Raw genomic sequence first — 20416 nt, 5'->3', positions numbered from 1 at the left:
TTTCTTTTTCAGCGCTAGAGGCCCTGGTGCCCCATTCTCGCTGTCTCTCTGCTGAGCATGCTTCTGGCGTCTGCCCTAGGGAAGAGGGGACGAGGCCATCATCCAGGCGAGTACACCCTGGGGACAGCAATGCCTGTGCTGTTACTTCAACCCCTTTAGGTGCCACGCTGTCATCCCAATCTCTGCCAGTTCTGTCCCTTCTTTCCATGCCAGCCACGAGGACCATGAGCCCACCTTTAGGTGTGTGGTGTATGTAGGCCATGCTGCCATCTTCCAGCTGCACAGGCTGTCCATCCTCAAAGGAGAGAGACTCTGTAATGAGAGCAACGGCCTTTCTCTAGAGCTTGGTGCCGCGGAGGGCTTCTCAGTGGGGACTGCCAGGCCTTCCTCCACGCGTCAGGGGCGTGTTGCTGTGCTCTCACCTTTCTGGATCATCACTTGGTGAATGTATGCGGTGGTCCCGTCCTCCAACTGGATCACCTGACCTTCAAGTAGTTTCTCTCCTAGGAGGAGGAAGCAAAGAAGTGTGGGCCAAGCTCCACAGATGGCTACGACACACCTGTCTGCTTCATACAGACCTCTAGTGGAGCTTTCACCTATGGTCTAAGAACACGTAACATCTTCTGTGCTCTCTCATTCCCCACATCGTAGGCCTGGGTCTGAAGGCTCTGTAGGGCAAAGGCATCCTACCACACAGAAACCTTATGTCTACCAATGGGTCCCCTTCCTGTCACTCACTATGGAACAATTTCCCTTATTACTCTATCCATGCCCAGCAAAGTAAGGATTTTCTAATAGAAAACAATATTTGGAGCTAGAGTGAGACCCTACCTCAAAAAAAAAAAAAAAAAAAAAAAAGAACCAGACGTGGTGGCCAACACCTTTAATCCCAGCACTTGGGAAACAGAGATAGGAGGATCACTATGAGTTCAAGGCTACAGAGTGAATTCCAGGTCAGCATGGGCTAGAGCAAGACCCTACCTCAAAAAAAAAAAAGAGATGGAGAGATGGCTTAGTAGTTAAGGCACTTACCTGTGAAGCCTAAGGACCCAAGTTCAATTCCCTAGGACCTATATAAACCAGACCAGAAGCACAAGGGGGCGCATGTGTCTGGAGTTCATTTGCAGTGGCCAGAGGCCCTGGTGTGCCCATTCTCCCCTCTATCTGCCTCTTTCTCTCAAATAAAAAAAATTAAAAAACCTCCCCACCAAAAAAAAAAAAGGCAAAAAAAAAAAAAAAAAAAAGAACGCACCCTGGGTGGGTGGGTGCAGCGGCTCACCCTGTAACCCCAGCCCACACTTGGGAGACAGAGGGAGGGACTGCTGAGTGTGAGCTGTGTTTCTTTCTTTAGAAGCTTCAGGGTTGGGAATCTGAACCGTACAAGGCTGGAAAAGGCCCAGGCAGCTTCTCGTGGCTCAGCTTGCTGCTGACATTTCCCCTTAGGGGAATCCCCAAGTTTGTCCCCGAAATGAGCCTATACGGGGCTCCATGGCTCTCAGGCGCATCCGCTCAGGGTTACAGGTGGGTGGGCATACCTCCTTGGGCAGTGCTGCACAGCCTGGCTGTGTGGTTTGATAGGAGACACCCTAGTCTGGGAAAGTGGGGCTGAGCTGGAGGAAGCAGGCTACCGGATGCTGGTCCTTGCGGTGGGTAAGTCGTTCACAGCCTCTTCCTGCCTCACTTTCTGCTTCCTGTCGGTCATAAGGTGAACAGTCCTGCTCCCCCACAGGCTCTTCCTGTCATGATGTCCTGTCCAGGTGCATGGGACTAATGGACGAGAGCCTGAACGCGCTAAAACCCGAGTCAAAATAACTGATCTCCCCCTTTGGGTTGTTTCTGTCAGTGTTTCATCACAGGGCTGCTTGGGGACAGTTCAGCACTGGAAGCTGTAGCTGAGAAGCTGATGCTGCCTCGGTTCAGGAAGCAATGAGAAACTCGACGGGGACTATCTGTGAAGCGGGAGGTCATAACCATACTTCTGAACTGCAAACGACATGTGAGGTCATGGGTCTTGGGGTATCTTGGATTTCTAGCTTGTCTAGAGGACATTTAATTTCAGAGTTGTTATTATTATTTTGGTTTTTCGAGGTAGGGTCTCACTCTGGCCCAGGCTGACCTGGAATTCACTGGGTAGTCTCAGGCTGGCCTCGAACTCACGATGACCCTCTTACCTCTGCCTCCTGAGTGCTGGGATTAAAGGCGTGCACCACCACGCCTGGCCAGAGTTTTTATTGAGTATCACAGTGAGATTCTCATGCATAGAAAGCTGTGCTAATGGGCAGGGCAGGGCAGTGAGGCTCCTGGAAGGGGACAGAATTGCAAGGTCTCTGGAAATACTCACCTTTGATGGCCTGTTGGACATAGGCTGTTGTCCCATCACTAAGGGTCACCGTCTGCAGCCCCAAGCTCTCCATGACAAACCGTTGCCCGTGCCTTCAGACATGAAGTTGGCTTCTGGCCACCACTGACAGCCACAGCGGAGGTCAGAGACTTTCTGGGTCACAAATCTGAGAAAATGGACAACATCACTCAGTGTAGCGCAGCTTCGCCGAAGCCACCAAGAACGCCGCGGGACGCAGTGCGGAGCCAGGCCAGGGCCCAAACACAGATCCACGTTGGAAAAGGCAAACACAGAGAACCTGCCAGTCCAGCTGCTGCTGAAGGAAGAATCTGCTGATCAAAACCACATTTTTTATTTTTTTCGAGGTAGGGTCTCACTAGCTCAGGCTGACCTGGAATTCACTATTGAGTCTCAGGGTGGCCTCGAACTCATGGTGATCCTCCTACCTCTGCCTCCCAAGTGCTGGGATTAGAGGTGTGCGCCACCACACCTGGCAAAACCAACTTAAAAATATATTTTATTTATTTTAAGAGTGAGAAAGAGGCAGATAGAGAAGAGGCACACCAGGGCCTCTGTAAGCAAACTCCAGATGCATGCACCACCCTGTACATATGGCTTTATGTGGGTCCTGGGCTATCAAACCCAGGTCCTTTGGCTTTGAAGGCAGTCAATTGCCTTAACGGCTAAGCCATCTCTCCAGCTCCCAAAACCAATTTTTTTTTAAAAAAAGCATTTTTATTGGGCTGGAGAGATGGCTTGGCCATTAAGGCATTTGCCTGCAAAGCCTGGTTCGACTCTCCAGAGCCCATGTAAGCCAGATGTACAAGGGGGCACACGCATCTGGAGTTTGTTTGCAGTGGCTGGAGGCCCTGGCACACCCATTATCTCTCTTTCTCTGTGTTCTCTCTACTTAACAAATAAACAAAAATACTTTAAAAAAAATACAGAGAGAGAGGGCACACTAGGGCCTCTAGGGGCTACAAACTCACTCTAGATGCATGTACCACTTTGTGCATCTGGGTTTACGTGGATACTGGGGAAGCGAATCCAGGTTGTCAGGCTCTGCAGGTGAGCACTTTACACAGGCCCTCTCTCCAGCCAAACCCCCACTGCTAAATTTGCCCCACTACAGGCAGACAGCGAGCCCATCCAATACCCTTCTGGTGCTCACACCCATCCATCTGCTGGCACTGACTATGCTCGGAGAATACCTTATGGGTCCCACAAGTCCCCAGCAGAACTCACCAAGTTCCCAGAACTGTTCTAGGTATCCACATCCCACCGGAGGAGTGGCACTCCACCCACCCAGAAGCAAGGGGTTATCCCTGAGTCCTTTCCACTGAAAAGCCCAGGCACCTTTTTTTAGGGAAGAACCACCTCCCGCCTCTCACTGGTCAGAGCCTCCTAAGTGCAGCAGATACACTTGTGCCTGTTCCCAATTCCTTGTCCAGTGGCTGAGAAGGTGACCTTCCCAGATGATGGCCTCCAGTAGCTTCCTTGCTGGCCAGGCTGTTCGTTACAGCTCCTGCAGCCCCAGGCTGTGCCTCTCTCTGGTCTCGCTCCCCTGGGCTCTCCTGCTCCAGCATTTCTATCTCTCTCTGGCCTACCCAGGACTTCACAGTCAAGGCAGCGTGGTGTGCTCCGGGCAGGGCACGTCCGTGCGTTCCCACCGCGGTGTGCGCTCTTCTCTGGCTATAGACCCCCACACTGTGAAGCCTGCAGGGAGCTCACAGCATCTGCTCTCAGGATGGCTGTCAGTTTCTTTCTGTTGCCCATCCACAGAATTCTCCAGGACCACCTACTTGATCCTCATGATCTACCAGCTGATTCTTGATTTTCATGGCAGAGCACCCAGAGAGGAGGATCCATGCATGGCGCATAGCAGATGTTGTTGCTTGAAACTGGAGGTGACAAGCTGGGGCCCTGGCAGCCTCAAGGGTGGAGAGGTCAATTTCTTGGCATAACTATAGCCCATCTATGACATGCTGGTTGGAATGCTCCATTCCAAGCTTGGCATCTCAGCTGGAATTATACATTCATTGCGCCCATAAACATTGACTCAGTGAGTCGCGTTCCCGGGAGCAGCATCGCTAACTGCAAACAGTGCGGAGAGTTAATGGTGCACTCGAAGCTCCTGTTAACAAAGCGACCCTTCCACACCACTGCTTTCTGTTTTGAAGTTAAGCCCCAAACAGTAAGGTATTTTCTCGAGGTTGTACAGCTACTGTAAGAGAAGGACTGAGCCCAGGCCACCTGATCCAGAGTACACTCTCAAGTTCTCTGCACGCTGCCAAGTCTGCACAGACAGGCATTCTGCTCCCCTTTGCCAGCGGGCTTCTTCTGGGTCTGCACTTTTCTACCTGACCCATCTACCAGAGTTCCCCAACTACATTTAAACTTGACCAACAGAGCTCATGCCATCTCATACTTTCCAATCGTGGGCCAAAGTGCTCAACCTCACTGCCAGTGCGTAAGAACTTCAGGCACACGGTGCTACACTGGCAACCCTGGCAGGACCCTTTCTTACTGCAGAGCACTTTTAACTTTCACTTCGCAGTAAAACTTTGTCTGTTTCTCTTCTGTCTGCACTGGCCATTCTTCATGTTCATCAAACAGACTACTGCAGAGTATTCCGATTCAGAAAACTGGATGCTGTGATACTTCCCACTGCACACACAGACTTCATTCATCACACCCACACCCCAGTATGCCACAGCCACTATCCAGGACACTTCATCTGCAATTAGCTGGGGTTTTTTTTGTTTTTGTTTTTCGAGGAAGGATCTCACTCTAACCCAGGCTGAGCTGGAATTTACTATGCAGTCTCAGGGTATCCTCAAACTCACGGTGATCCTCCTACCTCTGCCTCCTGAGTGCTGGGATTAAAGGTGTGAGCCACCACGCCCATCTTGCAATCAGCCTTAAAAATAACCTGGAAAGAGAAACTTCTCACTTGCCAAGAATGGGCAGCAAGCCCAGTTCTGCTTGATGCATTAAAAAATTAATGTATTTTTTTATTTGAGCAAGAAGAGAAGGAGGGAGGGAGAAAATGCCAGGGCCTCTAGCCACTGCAAACAAACTCCAGACGCATGTGCCACCTTGTACATGGGTACTGGGGAATCAAACCTGGGTCCTTAGGCTTTGTAGGCAGCGCCTTAACTGCTGAGCCATCTCTCCAACCTTTTGCTGTGGTGAAAACAGTGGACACTGGAAGCGTCAAGTTTGGCCACACAGGCCAAATGACTGAATGAGTGCAATAGTGGTATGTCTGCTCTGGGGGAAACCAACTGCTCTCTCATTGGACTGAAGGCCTACTCTATGGGAGAGAATACATGCCTGGTACTGAAAACCTAATCAAAAGCCTATGGCAAGGGAGGTCATGAGCCTTAGGGGTAAAAAGCCTGCTCTTGTCTGGATAAATGCATATATTACTCTCACCAAACTGCTCTGAAAGCACTACACTTAATGTTTATACTCATATATTAATGCTACTCTCACTTCTGGTTAGAGAAGCTTCTCTTTTCAGAGGGTAATGACCACCGGGATGACCCAAAAGGCAACATAGTGCTGAGAAGAAGGGACGGAGGAGTGCTCAGCACTGAAACATCTCACACCTCCCAAGGCTCAGAGTTCATTGCGGAAGAGGTGGTAGAAAGAATGTAAGAGCCAAAGGAAGGGTACCACTCCTCACATGCAACTGTCCGGACAGAATATGGCCTTGATATCCAAGACCTCACAGTGCCTAGCAATACCTACACAAGACTCTCATAATAGGAGAAAAAGATGATGATATCAAATTAAAAGAGACTAATAGAGAGAGGAGGGGATATGGCAGAGAGCAAAGTTATGAAAGGGAGAGTGGGGGAGGAGGTTTGTTGTAAGTATAGAAGTTGTCCATAAAAATATAAATATGTTAAAAAATAAATTTAGGTGGGTGTGGTGGCACATACCTTTAATCCCAGCACTTGAGAGGCAGAGGTAGGAGGATCACAGTGAGTTTGAGGCCACCTGAGACTACATAGTGAATTCCAGGTCAGCCTGAGCTAGAGCAAGACCCTACCTCAAAAAAACAAAAACATCAAACAGTGAAAAATAAATTTAACCCCTTGCTGGCTCTAATTTAGAAAATAACCTCATGGCCTCACAGCTTGTCAGTGTGCGGAATTCCTACTGTAGAAACGTTCGCTCCAGCTACTGGGGAGGCATGCTGAGGGAACACCTGGCAGAGGCTCTGGTGCTCTAGGTCTCTCACGGAACGAGCCCCGATTGAACCACGTGCTCAAAGCACCACAACAAGGGCTGCGAGGGCGGGAAATCACAGAGCGGCCTGGCACTGCTGTTCCTGCACTCCGCGCAGGCTCAGATCAAGTCTGGCCCACGTGCGAGCCGAGCCGTGCTGGCCGCCGGCACCTGTTCACTCTCCCATCACGTCACCTCACCTCACCTCTGCCGCCTAGGACTTCTGGGCATTGGAACCAGGCTTTCTGTTCTCTGCTTGGGATTCTTTTTTTTTTTACACATGTATCCAAATTTTAATATAAGGATCCAAATAATACTTTGTCTCTTAATTGTCTTCCCACTACAATGCTACATTTCCTCTCAGAATTATCTTTGGGTGCTCTCCCTACCTTGCAGAAACCTTCTGCCTGCTACTCAAAGATACATTTAGATACTGAATTTTCCTTTAGCTTACTTGGACTACAGCATAATAGTCTTAGCCCTATTTTGAACCCTTTAATTATTTACATTTCTGCTTGGGATTCTTTTCCGGGTGTTTTTTTTGGGGGGGGGGGAGGTTCAAGGTAGAGTCTCGCTGTATCCCAGGCTGACCTGGAATTCACTATGTAGTCTCAGGGTGGTGTCGAACTTTTGGTGATCCTCCTACCTCTGCCTCCTGAGTGCTGGGATTAAAGACGTGTGCCACCATGCCTGGATCTTGTGATTCTTTTCTTTTAATATATTTATTTGAGAGAGAGAATGAGGCAGAGAGAAAGAGAGAGAGAGAGCCATCCCTTCAGCCCATTTTCTTTTTTGGTAGGGTGGGAAGCACTTGAGACAGAATCTCATGTAGCCCAAACTAAGCTTAAACTCCCTATGTAGCTGAGGAAGACCTTGAACTTCTGATTCTCCTGCATCCACCTCCCAAGTACTATGTCTACAGGCACGCACCACCATCACCCACAGCCAGTTTTATCAGTGTTGGGGCTCAGATCCAAAACATGGTGCATGCTAGGCCAGCATTCTAGCATCACAGCCTAACCCTCAGCTCAGGAATGTTCATCTTTGACTAGAAAAAAAAAAAAAAAAAAAAAAGGAGTCAATTTTCACTCTGAAAACTCCTTATTTGCAAACAGAAAACTTCTCACAGATGACAAACATTAGGTTGGGGACAAGTGGCAAATAAGTTAGAGCCAGATTTGGAAGAGTGGTAGTAATGTGATTCAGTATTTGTTATTACAGAAAAAGACTCAATACACATGAACCCCCCCCCCCAAAGTGAACTGAGCCGAGATCTGTGGGTTTCTAAACACTGAAGAAAAAAAACAGGAAATTAATAACAGAAGTTTGCATTAACAAAACAGAAATTTCAAACATCAGCTAAATGTCTCTTTGTGAAAAGGCACATTGATTTTAAAAACTCATGGTTCCTATTGGGCTACTGCAGCCTCATAGATGTGAATAAGTCACAGAGAAGGGAGCAGTTAGCAAAGTGGATTACTTCCAGTTCCAAAGAGCTTTTTTAAAACATAGCTATTATTACAGCTCAGAGCTCTCTGCTAACTAAAAAGTTCTCAGCCATACATTTAAGTGAATTTTAATGCCTCAGTTTATAAACATCCAACAAAGCAATCAAGGGTGGGTTTCACACCCACATTTAGTGTATTAACTACTACTACTACTACTAATAATAATAATAAGTCTAAGCCAGGCGTGGTGGCTCACAGCTTTAACCCCAGCACTCGGAGGCAAAGGTAGGAGGATCACTGTGAGTTCAAGACCACCCTGAGACTACATAGTGAATTCCAGGTCAGCCTGGACTAGAGTGAGACCCTACCTCAAAAACAAACAAACAAGCAAAGAAAGCCCAGAATCAAGGCATTCAGAAGGACTAAGTTTAAGGGTGAACTTCACACCAATAAGCAAGAAAGCAGAGACAAGATAAATGGACTCAAGCTTGGGTCCACCACGACCTGGATAACGGAGATGTGAAAATGTCAAATGCCATCAGCATCAGAAGGGACAGGGGCATCACTGTGACATGTCATCTAAAACCATCATGGGAGGAGGGGGGCACTGAGAAGACAGCTCGGCATTTAAAGGTGCTTGCTTGCAAAGCTTGAAATCCAGGTTCAAGTCCCAAGCCACCTACGTAAGCCAGACTCAAAAAGTAGCATAAACATCTGGTGTTTGTGTGCAGTGGCAAGCAGGGCCCCTGTGCCTGCTCGTGCATATACATTCAAATAAATAATTTTTTAAAACTTACCCCAGGGTGCCAGGCATGGTGGCACACGCCTTTAATCCCAGCACTTGGGAGGCAGAGGTAGGAGGATCACTGTGAATTCGACGCCACCCTGAGACATATAGTGAATTCCAGGTCAGCCTGAGCTAGAACGAGACCCTACCTCAAAAAACAAGAACAAAAAATTACACCAGGGCAAAAGTCAGGATTTTATTAATTCACTAAAGAAGTAATCAGGAGCAGATTTGTTTGTTTGTTTGTTTTCTAAGGCAGGGTCTCACTCCAGCTCAGGCTGACCTGGAATTCACTGGGTAGGTCTCAGAGTGGCCTTGAACTATCAGCAATCCTCCTACCTTTGCCTCCCCAGTGCTGGGACTAACGGCGTGCGCCACCACACCTGGCTTTTTTTTTTTTTTTTTTAATATTTTTTACTAAGAAGAAGTGACAGAGGAGTGCTCAGCACTGAAATATCTCTATCACACCTTCCAAGGCTCAGGGTCCATTGCAAAAGAGGTGGCAGAAAGAATGTAAGAGCCAAAGGAAGGGTAGGACTCCTTACAACGTGCTCCTCCAGACATAAAATGGCCTGGATATCCATGACCTCACAGTGCCTGACACTACCTACACAAGACCATCTAAGAGGAGGAAAAGATTATGACATCAAAATAAAAGAGAGACTGATTGAGAGGGGAGGGGAGATGACGAAGAGTGGAGGTTCAAAGGGGAAAGTGGGGGAGGGAGGAAATTACCATGGGATATTATTTACAATCATGGAAGTTGTCAATAAAAAAATTTTTAAAAAGGGCTGGAGAGATGGCTTAGCGGTTAAGCGCTTGCCTGTGAAGCCTAAGGACCCTGGTTTGAGGCTTGGTTCCCCAGGTCCCACGTTAGCCAGATGCACAAGGGGGCGCACATGTCTGGAGTTTGTTTGCAGAGGCTGGAAGCCTTAGCGCGCCCATTCTCTCTCTCTCCCTCTATCTATCTTTCTCTCTCTGTCTGTCACTCTCAAATAAATAAATAAAAAATTTTAAAAATATTTAAAAAAAATTAAAAAAATATTTTTTTAAGCCAGGTATGGTGGCGCATGCCTTTAATCTCAGCACTTGGGAGGCAGAGGTAGGAGGATCACCATGAGTTTGAGGCCACCCTGAGAAAACATAATGAATTCCTGGTCAGCCTGGGCTAGAGTGAGACCCTACCTTGAAAAACCAAAAAAAAAAAAAAAAGTATGTGTGTGTGTGTATAATATAATATTTTTATTTATATATTTTCAAGCAGAGATGTAGAAGAGAGGCAGAGAGAATGGGCACTGCAGGGCCTCTAGCTAGTGCAAATCAACTCCAGATGCAGGCACCATCTGTACATCTAGCTTTATGTGGGTACTGGGGAATTGAACTCAATTGCTAGGCTTTGTAGGCAAGAGCCTAAGCCACTGAGCCACCTCTCCAGCCCAAAAGGCTAGTTTTGAAGGAAAACATAATCATGTGAAAAAAAAAAAAATCAAGGACTAGGAAGATGGCTCAGGGGTAAGGGCTGCGAGGGCTCCGGTACCAAGCAACTGGGCACAGCCACGTATCATTGCAACCCCAGTTTTGTGGGGAGCAAAGACCAGAGAATCGCTGGGGCAAAAAACTGCAGCTCATTTGCTGACTCCATCTCAAGGAAACTGGAAGGCTAGTGATAGTGAAAAGACACCCCAGCCAATTTTCCTCTGGTGTCCCAGCGCCCATGAGAACATCTGCACATACATGTGCATGCACGACACACTCATCCCCGTGCTCACACAGCACCACACACAAGCACATGTCAATACGAAAAAAACAAACCAGGGCTGGGAGATGGCTCAGTGGTTAAAGGCATTTGCTTGCAGTCTGCTGGCCCAATGTTCCTCAGAACCTACATAATCAGCCACACATACAAAGTGGGGCATGCATCTGAAGTTCATGTGCGGCAGTGAGAGACTCTGACACACCCACCTTCTCTCAAATAAATAAAAAATATATTTAAAAAAAAAAACCCTTTAAATAGCTGGGAGGCAGAGGTAGAAGGATTGCCATGAGTTCAAGGCCACCTTGAGATTAATAGTGAATTCCAGGTCAGTCTGGGCTAGAGTGAGACCCTACCTCAAAACAACAACAAAAAACTGTCTTTCTCTCTGTGTCTGTCACTCTCAAATAAATAAATAAAAATAAAAAAAAAAAAGTAAAGGAGTGGTGCAAGTACCTCACCAGAGATGGGCACAGACGGCAAGTGAGCGCATTACCAAACCTGACATCATGCCGTTAGAAAATGACCAGCTCAGCTTGGAGGGATACCTTAGTGGTTAAGGTATCTGCCTGCAAAGTCAAGGGACCCAGGTTTGATTCCCCAGGACCCATGTTCACCAGATACACAAGAGGGCACACGTGTCTGGAGTTTGTCTGCAGTGGCTGGAGGCCCTGGCGTGCCCATTCTCTCTCTCTCTCTCTGCTGCTCTCAAAAAAATAAATAAATAAATCAGCATAAGAAAATGACCAGCTTGCCGGGCGTGGGCACACCTTTAATCCTAGCACTTGCGAGGCAGAAGTAGGAGGATCACTGTGAGTTCAAGGCTACCCTGAGGCTACACAGTGAATTCCAGGTCAGCCTGGGCTACAGCAAGATCCTACTTTGAAAAAACAAAACAAAACAAAAGTTAGCCAAGGATGGAATCACAAAATGGGACAGTGACCTGGCAGCTATCTACAAAGCTAGATACACTCTTCCCACATGATCCAGCAATCATGTTTCTTGGTATTTACTCAAATGAGTTGAAACCAAGTCCTTAAGAGCCCCACACATAAACATTTACAGCAGAGTTAGTTAGTTTTTTTTTTTTTTGTTTTTTTTTTAAGTCACAGTGTCAGAAAACTAGTGGAAACCAAGATACCCTTCAACAAGCAAAATGAAGCATCCTTAAAATGCAATATTACTTGGCAACAAATAAAGGAGCTCTCAAAGTGGGCGTGGTGTTGCATGCCCGAAGTCCTCACCCTTGGGAGGTTGAGGCAGGAATGGTAGAATCAGGAGTTCAAGGTCTTCTTTAGTGACAAAGTGAGCTTGAGGCCAAGTGGAGCTACATGAGATCCCGAGACCCTGTCCCCAAAAAAGTAGGAGAGACTGGAGAGACTGTCCAGAGGTTAAGTATGCATCCTGTGCAAACAAGAGGACCTGAGGGGGCTTGAGCCCACCCGAGTCTGAATCTCTAGCAATCACTTAGATAGCTGGGTGTGACCATGCATGTCTGTAACCCCAGTCCTGAATCCCTGGGGCTCGCTAATGGCAAGCTCTGGAATCAGTAAGAGACTTGGTCACAAGGGAAAACAAGTTGGTGTGTGATGGAGGAAGATAACCACTGTTTCTCTCCAGTCACCACAGGCCAGCCGTGGGGTACATAAACACACATGCAGCAAACACAAACCACGTCACACATACTATGCACGTGGCAAAAAAAAAAAAATGAATAAAGGAGCTATCATGTCACAAAAGACACGGAGGAACTTTAAATGCATATTGTCAAATGAAAGAGAACAGCTGAAAGGCTGCAAATCTGGGACAGCATTCTGAAAAAGGCAAAACCAGGGGCTGGAGGAAGGACAGCGGTTAAGGCGTTTGCCTGCAAAGCCAAAGGACCCAGGTTCGATTCCCCACAACCCACATTAGCCAGATGCACAGGGGGGCACACGCATCTGGAGTTCATTTGCAGTGGCTGGAGGCCCTGGTGCGCCCATTCTCTGTCAAATAAATAAGTAAATAAAAATAAAATACTTTTTAAAAAAGGCAGAACTACAGAGACAGAAGATCACTGGCTGCTGGAGGCTCTGTCAGGTAAGGGAGAGAAGGATGAATCGGTGGAAAGTCGGTATTTTGCAGGCCAAATTCCTCAGGGGTACTGGAAGAGTGCATTCCTGACTTTATGTTTGGTAAAAGTCACAGAAGGAACAATACAGTGATCCTAATGTGAGCTCTGGCCTTCAATTACCATTAATGTATTCATCTCCGTTCATCAGTTATAACAAATGCACCAAAGCAGGACAAGGTATTAGTAGTATAGGGGTATGAAGACCTGAAAGTCACGTACAACAGCCTATAGTTCAAGCTCTTGATAGGTGGCAAGTGATGGAGTAAGATATCTGGCCTCACCTGCCACATTCAACTCAACAGCACAGCCTGTGGGTACTTCTTTCAAGTTAAGCCCATGGCTGAGAAGGTGGCTCAGCAGTTGGACACTTGCTTGCAAAGCCTGCAGGCCCAGGTTCATTTCTCCAGCACTCACGTGTAGGCAGACAAGAAAAAGTGGTGCATGTGATAATCACACACACATGCACACACACTGTACACACTTGCATTAAGTCCACAATCCAACTATTCCTCACTCTCCAATTGCTTTACTTTGGATCCAAGCCATCAACCTTTTTTTTTTTTTTTTTCCTGGCTACTACAGTAGTAGCGGTCAGTTTCTCTGCTTCTATTCTTACTCCATTATGGCTTATTTTCAACACAGCAGCCAGAGTGTTCTTTTCAGAACATGAGTCAGATGATGTCGCTTAGGGAATCCTCCAGTGGCTCCCGTATCACTCAACGTTCACATTAGCCAGTGGCTTGCAGGACCCATGATCTGCTCCCAGCCTACGTTCATCTCAACAACTCCTGCTCTTCCCCTCTTCCCCAACCACAGTCATAGCGGCTGACTTCTCCATGTTTCTGGACTATACCAGACAAGTTCCTGCCTCTGGACCTTCGAGCTTGCTGCCTACCTCCACAGACAAACTTGGCTCATTTCTCACTTCTTTCTGATCTTTGCTCAAATGTCACCTTTCAGTAACAAGGTTATCTAAAATCAGAATACTAAGACTCTCTCTTGGCACTTTCTCTTCTTTGCTTGACTTTCTTAATGTCTTTTTTTTGGTCTATCTCTTCCTCATCTACTCTCCAATGGGTTAGCTCATTACTCTGTCCCCAGCACCCAAAACAAAACAAAAACAACTAAAATACTGTACATATCAGACATTTACCAAATACTTGTGGAATGAATGAAAAGGATAGTGCATGGAGAACATGCATCCCTTTTGTATCTCCCAGTAATCTGACAGCTTTAGGTCAGAAGGGGAAGGTTCTAGATGAACTATGGTCCCTCCCCGCCCCTGAGAGCCCAAACCCTTCACTGTCTCATCGTCTCAGGCCCAGTCCAGAAACTCACTGAGCTAGGTAGAAGGGAGGACCCAAGCCACCAGGTACAGAACTCTGTGGGGCGCTAACTCTTGAATTTAGCATTCTGATATCTCAGTGGAAGAGGTCAGAGAGGCTGGGGCTTGACCGAGGTCACAGTCTCGACTCACTAACAGTTGCTCACTTGCTTCGAGGGCTAAACTTGCATCCCACCCCAACATTTTATTATCGATTTCAACATGTACAAAAGAAGAAAATATACAACAGGGCTGGGGAGATGGCTCAGCAGTTAAAGGTGCTTGCTTGCAAAGCCTAAGGGCTCGGGTTTGATTCCTTAATATCCACATAAGGCCAGATGAGAGAAGCGGCACATGCATCTGAAGTTCATTTGCAGCAGGCGGCCCTGGCGCACCCATTCTCATTTTCTGTCTGTCTCTCCAGTAAATAAACTTTTTTTTTTTTTTTCGATGTAAGGCCTCACTCTATCCCAGGCTGACCTGGCACTCACTCTGTAGTCCCAGTCTGGCCTCAAACTCATGGTGATCCTTGTACCTCTGCCTCCCTAGCACTGGGTTAAAGGTGTGCGCCACCATGCTGGGCCTAACTTTTTTTTTCTTTATTATTTTATTTATCCATCTTGAGAGAAAAAGTGAAAGGCACAGAGAGAGAGGCAGAGAAAGAGTGAGCCTCTAGCCCCTGCAAACTAACTCTAGATGCATGCACTACCTTGTGCATTGGCTTATGTGGTAATGGGGAATTGAACCTGGGTCTTTTGGCTTTGCAGGCAAGTGCCTTAATTGCTAAGCCATCTCTCCAGCCCATAACCTTTTTTTTAAAAAAAAATATTTATTTATTTATTTATTTGAGGTAGGGAGAGAGAAAGGGGGGGAAGAGAACAAACAGGTGCGCCAGGGCCTTTAGCCCCTGCAAACAAACTCCAGATGCATGTGCCACCCTGTGCTTACATGGGTCCTGGGGAGTTGAACCTGGGTCCTTTGGCTTTGCAGGCAAGCATCTTAACCTCTAAGCCATCTCTTCAGCCCATAACCATTCTTAAAAAAGGAAATATACAACAATTTCCAACAGACTGCCAATTTGGTTTTCTATTTCTGATCCTTTGTTCACCACTCCCTTAATAATTTAATAATTCATGTAGCTTTTTTTTTTTTTTTAAATTTCAAGGTAGGGTCTCACTCTAGCCCAGGCTGACCTGGAATTACTATGTAGTCTCAGGCTGGCCTTGAACTCACTGTGATCCTCCTACCTCCTGAGTGCTGAGATTAAAGGTGTACTTAATCATGTAGCTGTTTTCTTGAAAACAAGTCTGCACAAGACAGCCCCCAACCTTGTTACCACTAGAGTCAAGCATCCTGTCAACCAACTTCTTTAGGTTTATCAGAAACAAAGGAGGAGGAGGTGAAACACCAAAACTCTCTGCACTCATTCCCACACCCTCACCCGAACAACGGCTGAGCAAGTGCCTAAATCGCAGGCTGTCTAAATAGCAAGACAGGTCTGTTACCATGCCTGGAGGGCTTTGGGGAAGCCATGAGCTGTTTTAACTTGCCTGTGTATGACACAGAATTTCTGAGTACTCACTTGACTGCCTCAACATGAGAAAGCGGGTCAAGATGTCAGGAGATAAGGAAGTCTTGGCCTCTGTTCTCAAGGAGGTTACGGAATAGCTGGTGTGCGTGTGGTGGAGAGAGCACTCAAGTGACTGAAGTATGAGGCAGAATATGTTCTGTTCCCCTAAGACAAAATCATCCCAGGGCAAAAGCTCCTTTTTTTGACATCCGTCCACAGAACTCCAGACCCCAGGACACACCTCTTCCCCAAATGCAGTTTCCTCTGCTTCTGTATTCATACTTATACAGTCAATACGTCGGTTATAGTGAGCCTGGGAATTGGGTGAACCACAGAACAGACTTTTGATCAGGGATCTTTAATGTCATATTCACTACTCATCTAGCTTCCAGTGGGAGGGGAGTGGAAAATCCTGCCAAGAGCCTGGAAAACAATGGGGCTAATTCAAACCCAAGGGAGGCTATCATACAAAGCATTCTGCCCCAGGATTCACACAGCGAGCAGCTTCATAAATGACCAGGACAAGAGCATGTCCAGCAGGCAGGGCAGGGCTATCAACTTTGAAGGACTTCCAAGGACTCTTTCTTCCTACCTCTTGGGGGCCATTACTAAAATCCACCAAAAGTTCTCAGAGAATGCACTTCTTTGGACAGACCAGAGGCCTTTGCAGGAGGAGGGCTGAAAGCAGCAGGATCATCCCAAGCCCAGGAATGAGAAACATGGGAGCGAGTAAGGTGCAGAGTTGGGGAGGGGGAAATGAATTACAAATGTACTCAATTTGTTACCACAGTCAGCTCAGCAAGGATGGTTAGGGAAGGAGGAAGGAGCCAGCACTGTGAGAAAGACAGGAGATGATGAAAGGCAATTTCAGGTTGGAAAGGTATTCCTGATGAAATTGAGGGGTGATGCCAGGAGATGGGGGGATACTGGGCGGGGGTGAGGTGAGATCTAAGACTAGAACAGGCAGTCCACACATGGTGGGTTCATGCTGGGACACAGGGAGCTCATTTCCCTAAGGCTGGACACGTAGAAGGTGACTGGAGGAAGGGCTGTATACAGGAGGCTTCCGGGAACAGCTGGTGACTGAGGATGGTTGCGGAAGAGGGAGGAGTCAGAAGAGGCAGAGAACAGGAGGCACGCGCCGGAAGTCTACCAGAGTCTTACAACATAGGCACACGAACTCCTGGGTGGTAAGGGGTATACCAGGGCAAAAGGATTGAGAGTAGGGTAGTTGATGTCAAGACACCTTAGGGTGAGAGTGTGGAGCTGGGGACTCCAAGGGCCCCCACACGTGAGCAAAAGATGGAGGCATATGCTAGGTCACTTGGGTCCAGGACATGCTACTTCCATAACATGGCAATTTGGGAACAAGACAGAAACGAGGTTTCTTAATCTCTTTCTCTTCTCCCCTGAAGCAAGTCACAAGACCCTCATGGGAAGGTTCCTTTATTATAGTTGGAGGAAAGGAAAAACCTTATTTTTAAAAATTTATTTTGAGAGAGAGAGGCAGATAGAAAACAGGCACGCCAGGACCTCTAGCCACTGAAAAGAAACTCCAGATGTATGCACCACCTTGTGCATCTGGATTATGTGGGTACTGGAGAATCGAACCTGGGTCCTTTGGCTTCACAGGCAAGCAAGCGCCTTAACCACTAAGCCATCACTTCAGCCCGAACATCCTTTTAACTTTTTTTATTTTTTATTTTTTTGAGCAAGGCATGGTGGTGCACACCTTTAATCCAAGAATTCGGGAGGCAGAGGTAAGAGGATAATTGAGAGTTCAAGGCCACCCTGAGACTAAATAGTGAAGTTCAGGTCAGCCTGAGCTAGCATGAGACCCTACCTCAGAAAACAAACAAAATTATTTGAGAGAGAAAGAGGGAGAGAAAGGAAGAGCAAGAGAGAATGGGCATGCCCTGGACTTCAGCTGCTACAAACGAACTCTAGATGCATGCGCCCCCTTGTGTGCATGTGCAACATTACACGTTTGCATCACTGCGTCTGTCTTCGTGGACCTGGAGATGCAAACATGAGTTCTTAGGCTTTTATAGACAAGCATCTTAAAACACTAAGCCATCTCTCCAGCCCAAACATCCTTATTTTTAAAGACACAGGTCACAGTGAGGAACATGAACTACAGGGCTTGTTAAATTTCCTCTAGTGTGACACCCTCTGGCCATGTTATATTTTTCTTCAACTCTTCATTTGCACTAAGTCTAGCATAAAATGCAGATTTAGGGTGTATCGTGAATTTAATTTCTTCAGGTCTTCGTCTCCTTACTGAAGGCTCCTGTGTCACATAGAGATTAAATAAACTTGTATGCCTTTCTCCTACTAATCTTTTGTTATATGGACATTCAAAGATGATATTGTCAGGGTGAAGAGATGGCTTAGCAGTTAAGGTGTTTTTGCCTGCAAAGCCAAAGGATCCCGGTTCAATTCTCCAGGATCCATGTAAACCAGATTACACAAGGGAGTGCATGCATCTGGAGTTCGTTTGCAGTGACTGGAGGCCCTGGCGTGCCCAGTCTCTCTCTCTCCCTCTTAAATAAATAAATATATTTTAAAAAGTGATATTGTCCCTTTCGTACAAGGCATGGGGGTCTCAGGAGATAAGGGGTCAAAAACCATGAACAGTAGGAAGAGAAAGTCGTCAGGCCAAGGGATACCAAGCCAAGGATTAGAAATCCTTGTGAGTTATGAGACAAGCTGATGTTGAGTTTATGAATTACAGGAAAATAAGACACGTGAGCCCTTGAGTGGATGTGGATGAGCAAATGGGGTAAGAGGCAATGGACTAGGGAGGGTTTTGGAGATTATGTGTCCAAATCTCAGCTCTGCTGCTAGCTATGTGAATTTCAGGTTCGTTTATTTAAAGTAGTGGCAGACTAATGTATGTTGAAAAGCAAAAGTCAACTTACATATTCAAAGCCTTGCATACAGTAGGTACTCAGTAAGTCAACATTACCAAGATGTCAAGAGTATTAAAAAAAAAAAAAAAAAGGGAGGAGGCTTCAACAAAGATGAGGACAGGGATTTCAAGATGTCAGCAGTGACTTACGGGCCATGCGCTGTTTCGCTGTTTGTGGAATCTCTAGCACCCAAGACAGTGAGACCCTTCCAAATATCAACTGCTGTTCTTAAGGTTCCTCTTCTGCCAGCAAAGGTACCAAATACTCCATGCATGTGTTACCTCCAGTGCTGTTACCAAAACCCCTTAGTGGAAACTAAGGGTTCAAACAGCCTTTACATGGTGTGTCAAAAGTCCTAAGGGCCAGGCTAATGTTGTCAGTGTGCCAAGTGATAGGTCTCCATTACACTGCTTGAAAACATGCCAACTGATTAGGGGACCACTTACAGTGTGTGTGTGTGTGGGGGGGGGGTTATAGACACGAGGAGAAAAGATTCCTGAAGCAGGGGACCTTGAGGTGAGGTTAGGAGACTAAACTTCTGAAGGAAGGGTGTAAAAATGACCAGAATTATCATCTTGACTGAGAATCGCAGAATTTCAGTTGGAAAGATCGATCCTGTAACTCAACCGTATCACACACAGCACTGATGAGAACAAGTCTACAGTAATGGACTTCTCCCAGGTTCCCAGAGCACAATCGGGTAGACCATTTGGACTTGAACATGGGCCCACACGCTCTTTCCCATTCATCTCCATACTTCCCTGGGCACAGTGATGCTGGGACGCTGGTCAGTTGTGTGCTGACAGACGCTGGAGACTAAGGGTCAGGGAGGGATGCCAATGGGGTGAACTTAGGGCGAAATGATCACGGGGTGCCAAGGTCAAGCTCTTGGGAGTTATGTCCATGAGTGGGAGAGTCTTGGGAGCATGGCTTGAGAACAGCTACAAGTTCGAAGGGGAGTCCCATAGGGAGGTTGGGGCGGTGGTCTCTGAGAGGAACTGCGGGATCTCGGAGCCCACGTGAGTCACTGCGTTACAACGGAGGGCATCACTATGTGGTTGGAGGGTCGGTGAGAGTGCTGGGGCTTGGCTCGGCCCTGGATAAGAACGGGGGAAGGAGCAGGTTTGGGGTCAGTGGGTGGGGTGTGAGGGTCACAGGGGTGAAGGCGGGGCGCAGTCACGGGGTGGGGTTTGGGAGTCGCGGGGGAGGAGTCGCAGGGCGGAATGGAGGGGCAGGGACCCCTGAGTGTGGGGTGGGGGGTGGGCCTGGCTCCGGCCCCTCGGAGGTGGGTGGGTGGGTGGGCACGACGGGCTCGGGACCTCCGCAGGGCCCTGCGCGCCCGCCCGCCTTCCCGAGCCTAGGGGCACGGTGGACCCAACTCATCCCGAGGCCACCAACCTGACAGCCCCCGAGGGCAACTCCGCCGACAGACCGCCATGCACCGGGCCCCGCCGCCAGCGCCGGCCCCGCAAGCCGCCTGCGCCATCGCCCGCCCGCCCGCCCGTCCCCCCGCCCGCCCGCGCGCGGCTTGCCTCGCGCCGTATCCAGGTGCCAGGGCGGCCGCCCGTCCCTCCGCTCTCGGCGCGCCTCCGCCGGGGCCCCGGAACCTGGGTGGCAAGTCCAGGCCACGCTCCAGCCCGCCCCCCCTGCGCCGCGGCCGGCCTCCTTTATCCCGTCTCCCCCGGGGCACTCGGAGCCGACTTCCCCGCGCGCACCCCCGCCGCCGCGAGCGCCGCCGGCTCCTCCTCCCCCTCCTCCCGCTCACCTCCCCGCCCCACTCTTCCGCGCGCCCCGCCCCGCCCCGCCGCGCCGGCCCCCGTGACGCAGCCCGCCCGCGAGGCCCCGCCCCCAGGAGGAGCGCGTGACGTCACGACGCCGGGTCACGGCCTGAGCGCGCCCGCGCCGGCCGCGGTCGCCATAGCAACGCGC

The 20416-nt window shown here is 48.2% G+C and overlaps 1 protein-coding gene across 10 annotated transcripts in view; it reads right to left on the bottom strand.

Moving 5' to 3' along the window:
- The window catches only part of Znf76 (zinc finger protein 76), a 30681-nt gene extending 10557 nt beyond the window's left edge, over positions 1 to 20124 (bottom strand). For 2 of the 10 annotated variants that reach the window (XM_045157450.1, XR_006638580.1), the window contains exons 1-4: positions 18637 to 19234; positions 2342 to 2507; positions 423 to 503; positions 235 to 312 (exon numbers count right to left, since the gene is read on the bottom strand). In XM_045157450.1, the coding sequence (XP_045013385.1) occupies positions 235 to 312; positions 423 to 503; positions 2342 to 2414 (232 nt within the window). In that variant the 5' untranslated portion in view covers positions 2415 to 2507; positions 18637 to 19234. Of the gene's footprint in view, positions 1 to 234; positions 313 to 422; positions 504 to 2341; positions 2508 to 18636; positions 19235 to 19885; positions 19972 to 20019 lie in introns of those variants that run through there. The other 8 variants (XM_045157444.1, XM_045157447.1, XM_045157448.1 and 5 more) reach the window with 6 other exon arrangements.
- Positions 20125 to 20416: the final 292 nt, after the last annotated feature.

The sequence above is a fragment of the Jaculus jaculus genome, chromosome 8 (assembly GCF_020740685.1).
Source record: "Jaculus jaculus isolate mJacJac1 chromosome 8, mJacJac1.mat.Y.cur, whole genome shotgun sequence".
NCBI lineage: Eukaryota > Metazoa > Chordata > Mammalia > Rodentia > Dipodidae > Jaculus > Jaculus jaculus.
Note: the sequence above shows the minus strand (reverse complement) of the source record. Positions and strands in the feature narration are given on the sequence as shown.